Source organism: Trachymyrmex septentrionalis, unplaced genomic scaffold (genome assembly GCF_001594115.1).
Source record: "Trachymyrmex septentrionalis isolate Tsep2-gDNA-1 unplaced genomic scaffold, Tsep1.0 scaffold9, whole genome shotgun sequence".
Taxonomy (NCBI): Eukaryota; Metazoa; Arthropoda; class Insecta; order Hymenoptera; family Formicidae; genus Trachymyrmex; species Trachymyrmex septentrionalis.
In genome coordinates, this window is record NW_017306091.1 from 4,408,900 (window position 1) to 4,415,106 (window position 6,207).

At 31.5% G+C, this 6,207-nt stretch overlaps 1 protein-coding gene across 1 annotated transcript in view; it reads right to left on the reverse strand.

Annotated features, from left to right (window-relative positions):
* Nucleotides 1-1,865: 1,865 nt before the first annotated feature.
* Nucleotides 1,866-6,207, reverse strand: part of LOC108755730 (syndetin) — a 4,887-nt gene continuing 545 nt past the window's right edge. The window contains exons 2-9 of the mRNA XM_018498930.1: nt 5,490-6,005; nt 4,581-5,263; nt 4,121-4,496; nt 3,734-4,021; nt 3,184-3,657; nt 2,985-3,106; nt 2,702-2,891; nt 1,866-2,577 (exon numbers count right to left, since the gene is read on the reverse strand). Coding sequence (XP_018354432.1) covers nt 2,467-2,577; nt 2,702-2,891; nt 2,985-3,106; nt 3,184-3,657; nt 3,734-4,021; nt 4,121-4,496; nt 4,581-5,263; nt 5,490-6,005 — 2,760 coding nt within the window. The 3' untranslated portion in view covers nt 1,866-2,466. The remainder of the gene's footprint in view (nt 2,578-2,701; nt 2,892-2,984; nt 3,107-3,183; nt 3,658-3,733; nt 4,022-4,120; nt 4,497-4,580; nt 5,264-5,489; nt 6,006-6,207) is intronic.

A 6,207-nucleotide genomic window follows, 5' to 3' on the forward strand; every position in this document is an offset into this window, starting at 1 on the left:
AGTTTCAGAAAGAAAATAAATTCTAAATTTTTTTTTATATATACACACACTGAAGGTATATCCTATATGATATTATTAGTTTATTAAATATAAATTTAGTTTATTAAGTAAATAAACTATTTCACGTCTCAACATATTAAAATATAATAAGTCAGAAAGGTAATTCAGGATCATCGACTATTTTGCTTCACTAATATCCAAAGCCTGAACATAGTAAAAATTTTACAGCATTACAGAAAAATCTATATGATTAGTTTGTAGGGATAATTACTGTAATTTTATTATACGGCGAATTACATTCACGAGTAGCAACTTAATAAATTCCGCGCGTTTGGAGCTAAGAGATAAAATAATGAAAAGGCCAATAAATGATTATAAATCTCGGACTCTAAAATACGTAGTCTGTAAACTCAGTTCGGTAAATATATAGGTTTGTTATGATATTATGTTGCACTGTCTTGCAGAAGAGAAGACATTCGTAAATATTTAGATGTGTTGTTTGCTACGATTTTTAGGCAATTTGATATTATCAATGTTATATAGAAACTCTAAAATTTTTATTGCTCTCAAGAGATGTGCTGGAGATTTTTACTCAAGATAAAAAGTATGCAGTAGCATTTCATCCCTTTTATTTACATATATATATATACATACATATACGCATCTTTTCGATTAGAAGAATATCCAGGTGTGATTTGCCATTTAGAAAATTAATGACATTTGATAAGTACGACATCTTATCAGGGGCCATACAAAAAAATTTGAGGCTCATTAAAGCGCTTCGGTATATAAGAAATAATATTACACGTGAATCGACGCTGTCAGCTTACACATGGATCGACGCTATCAGCCAGAGAATTCCTAATGCACCATGATCGTGAATAGAATATTTCCGAGAATGAAATATCTGCCTTAGAAGAAAGGAAGACCTAGCGCAATAAAGGAGAAAATCAATACTGTTCTGTTAATTTACGTATTTATTCCTATTGTTTGAATAGTCTATATAGTATGTTACACTCTTAATTATATATGGCCCTCGAATGTTATATTATATAAAGCTATTTACATATACTTATTCAAATAAATTATAATTAAAACTTTAGGAATCTTCCTTAAATCAACGAGCAATCTGTGTTCTTCGGGATAGGAAGAGTGGATTGTTCACAAAGAATCTCGGGCATTAAGATAATTTCAATTAGGAGCATTTACTGGTGCAACAGGAGCTTTTTGGTTTTATGGTGTATATATGAAATATAAATATATAATAAATGCAATATATAAATAGCAATTTTTACGAAATCGGAAATCGACGAAGCTAGAAAGTATATATGTACTGTATATTACTATCATTTGTATAATAAAAATTTCTTAAAATTGTGCATGCTGTGGTATATATATATATGTACCATGCAATGAACATGTAGCAATTTCTTATGATAATAATTCATGGGTATAGAAGCACTAAAGATAATTTATTTTTTTTATTAGTTTATTTTAATATATATTATTATACTAATTTTTTTATTTAAGACTGAATCAATAGTAAAATAAAATAAATAATATTGTTAAAATTTATTATTGGGGAGTCATGGTTTTACTATTTCGACAATTCATTATAATCATTATAATTAGTTTTATGTAAAAGGAGATATTAATCACATCACATCTTCCATATTTTTCTTTAGCTTCAGAAATACACTTATTATTAAATCGAAGTTTAGTAGTATAATCTCAAGAAAAAGAAAAAAAAACATTATATATCTCATGTGATCTACATTTTTACAAAAATAAAGTTATATAAAACAAAATTCTTAAAGTAGATAAATATTAAAATATTTTAATGACAATATCATACTTCAAAAAAATTTTTTTCTCAAATTATTGTCGCAACGCATACAGATCATACATATACACATAACTTTCATTGTAAATCAATGGCAACATTTCAAGTTCTTACTTACCACGATGTCGCGTGTTAATACTAATTCAATTGTAAATTCTAAGATTCATAAATGAGAGATTCATATAACCGACAATATTCAAAAAATAGCTTGACATATTAAAAATAAACTAAAGTTCCATCGTACTAATTCGCGTGTGAACTAACGGTATAGATTTTCTAAAATACAATGTATATGTCAAAACATTTGTAATATATACATTAGAGCTACAGTTAGTACATTGTAAAAGCGTTCTTAGAATTATGAGATTCATATACAGAATACTTCAGAAATATATTGAAATGTGACTTGCCTGATTCGTGATTGTGATTCTCTTGGAGATTTAAATTCCATAAAATAGTTTAAACACGAATATATCTGATCAGTTTTGTAACGCGTACTTAAAAATTGTTCTATATACTGTACAATTAACAATAAGATTATCGTACCCCTGATTTTGATAAACATTTCAAGTACTTCCTATTTCGATATAATCTTGTACGGATTTATAATAAATGGTTGGATGCTATCTATTGGGCCGCTGTTCTTCCACAAGTGCTATCAATCGTTGCCGTGTTTTCTTATTATTTTGACACGTCGCCGAAATCAGACCGACTAAATGTTTAACTGAATATTCCTGCAAGTCAATGATATATTTTATATACTAGTATTGGAGGTAAAGAATAAAAAATGCTGTGTGTGTGTGTGTGTGTGTGTGTGTGTGTGTGTTGTGTGTGTAATACTATGAATATTATACATACCTTGTGCTCCTTAATCCATTCTTCAAAGCTATTTTCAGGAAGATAATAGGCTTTGATGTACAATTCAACGTACTCCCTATGTGGCATAGGTCTCAACGATGTCACTTTCTCAAATTTTGACTTTAGCTGCGTGAAATCGAGTTGCATTAAAGCTCTACCACCATTGGAACATTTTTTAGCATTGGAAAACCTAGAGTGACAAAATTATATTTCTATTAATTGAATGTAGTTCTTTTAAAATATTAAGTACTTTCAGAAAGATATAATCATAAATTTTCTATACCCTTCCACTAAAGTATGTGTAATCAAGTGAGCCACATTTTCCCATACTGCATTGCATATATTCGTATTTAAAGTTATGTATGTTCCAATAGTGTTAAGTCTCTCATTCAAAGTGCACACTTCCTATGAAAAAATATCAAATTATAGTTCAATGTCATAATTGACAAAATTTTGTTTAACAAATTTTATTTAACACATACTTGAATTAGTGCATCAATGTAATTACTGTGTTGAGACATGACGTCCGTCACTTCCCAATTGACTTTGTTCATTAAATTCAAAATATTTGCAACGTCAAACGTTTGTGATGTTACCGCCATATAGACTGGTTTTCTTAAGTCTGCGGCAGACGCTATCGTCTGCATATAAAACTGATGTAAAAATCCTCTCTGAGGACTGTTGGCAATGAGATGTTCTAAATAAGGTTTTAAACCTTCATATTGTTGTCCTAGAAATATCAGAGACTCGACAGCTACAATACGTTCCGTTAGTCCGTAAAGTTTCTCGGGCTGTGACAAGTTCACAATGGATGAAAGTTGTGGTTGTCTTACTTTATCATAATTTGCATTGCCATTTTCTTCCATTGTATCGTTCTCAGAGATAATCAATGTTTCTCTGATTCGAGCTAAAGATAATTTTAATTTCGGACTGTACAACGAATCACTATTGATTTGCTGCAAGAATAAAAACCGTATTCTAAATTGAATTCCGGTCACGCGAACGTAATTAAGAATCGTAATGTGAACTTACGAGATCCGATGTAAAGAATAAGTGTACTGTGTAGAAGCATAGCTCGAAAAATTGTATCATGCTCTGTATGACGGTAACCGCGATTGATCGTAAAAGCTTCGACATCTGTAGATACTTGCCGCACACTCTCAATATGCTTAACGTCGTATTTGTAACCATAGGTCCAGATTGTTTGAGTTTGCACTTCTTTTTAACTTTTGTATGATCCGGTTCATCGACATATTCATGCTTTAATTCATCGGGAATATCCTCGTCGGACTCGTCCGAAAAATATGCAGGTTGCTTAATCTAAATAAGAAAAATGTGAAAGACCAATAAAATAGATTTATTATTTTGACAAAAATTAAATGGATCATTTTAAATGTATTGATTTAATGATTTTCCTACATCATCGTTCATTAAAATATCTTCATCCATAGTATCATCCAATCCTATTGTAAATGGTGACAAACCACCTTCCAGATATTTCTGCAAGTCAACTCCCGTAGAATTATCACTATCGCTTAAGGTTGAGCTATCTAGACTATTCCACGTTTTACAATTATTGAGCGAAGGTTTCAGACTTCGAAATTCCAATAATTGAGTAGCCATGAAATTGGATTTCACAGGACACAATTCCCAACCGTCATTTTCCAGAAACATTTTCAATTCATCCAAACGAGATGCGTGATAATGAGAAAAGTAAGATAGGGACTGTTTTTTAATGGACTCCTGCAAGTTCTCCGACTTGAAACCACAGAGGTCTTCCCCAATTTCCATCAACCTATAATTAAATTAAGATAGTTGTAACAGATGGTTCGCTTATTTAGCATTGACTGATAATTATTGTTATATATTATATGCTTACCTATTAACTATACCCAATACCTGAACAAATTGTTCAAACTTTGTGTTTGTCAAATCCGTGTTCATCAAATATATCGATATTTTCATTTCCACATCGTGCCATACTCGGACCATACCGTTCTCTAATTTGTGTTTGACGTATTGCTTGCTTAACGTCGCTTCTAAATCCTTAATATCGGATTTACACTCGACTTTATCCTCTTGCACGTTATGCCAATTTACAATTAGATGATACGAATTCAGTATTGTCCACAATGATTTGCACAATTCCGTGAGACAAGCTATACGTGTCTCACGAGGCACAGCCTGACACAGTTGTTTATATTGTCTTTTCACATCACCTCCTGCATAGCGATGGATAACGGTAAACGCCGTGTTATGAATGGCAGCAGTGAAATGCATATGCAACTGATCCATGGCGGATTGAGTCTTTCCTAACAATGTATATGCTTCCTGAATGGAAGAATACACTGCGACATCGAATTCAGTGCACATTTTAGAAAGAGTATTGTCTAAAGTCCTTTCCGCTTGATCTAAAATATTTTGCAAATTCGCATTCAGTTCAGCAATACAATGGAAATGCTTGTAAGTCTGAGCGGCACTTTGGCATTCTAAAAGAAGCGATATGGCTCCAGGATAATTCCCTTCATTTAGAAGCTCTTGCAGACGATCTCCTGTACATTGCTACAAAATAATTAGGTTTAAAAGACCCTCAATTCGTTTAATGTGACATGAAATTAAGATTTAGCTTTTTATAAGGAATATCCAAACACACACAAAATCAAATCTAAAATTGGAGCATGAGAAATCCAATTTTCGACTTTTAAAGATGTTTTATATCTCGATTTTGGATTTTGTGTTATCTGAGATAATCTTTTTAAAGACAAACATAAAATATAAATTGACTTACCAGGGTTTTTATGGTATTTAAACTATTTAACAATTCTTGAATTACTTGTCGTCTCTGATAGTTAGCTAATATGCCTAAACTCGCTTTAGTAAATTGTTTCTCAGCTAATTGTAGATCTGCCCTTCCAATCTTACATATTTCTAAAACAGCCTCCAGTTGGTCCTGCAGCAGCAAAATCTTGTCAAATTCCGCTTTACAAGCACTCTGCTTTTGCAAAATAAGCTGCAACACTTTCTTGGAGACAACTTGATGTTGCTGTTTGAGTTTCTTATAACATTTCTCAATTTCCTTAGGCTGCAATATCGTTGGCAGTTTGTTTAGTTCATAGCGTGATGAATCAAAACTGCCATCAGTATTGAAGTAAACATCTTCGATAGAGTCTAACACATCTTGATCAGGTATAGGCTCACTCTCTGTTGATTGATCTGCCTCGGAGCAGAGGTCTTCACATTTTTGCAAGTCAGGTGGATTAAGCAGATCTGGATTCAAGCCCATAAGTGGCACTTTGGTCGCATTCTATAAAAGATAAACAATTATGGATTTCATCTATTTTAATAATAATAAAGTCAATGTGTGCGTACGTTTATCCAAATCAAAAGTATTATTTTCTTTAATTTTAGCTAATAATCAGATAATACTAATAATAGAGTCGAGACTAAATGGATATTTTTATAGCACAAATATATGTGTTATTGATTTATATAAATGTACATATATA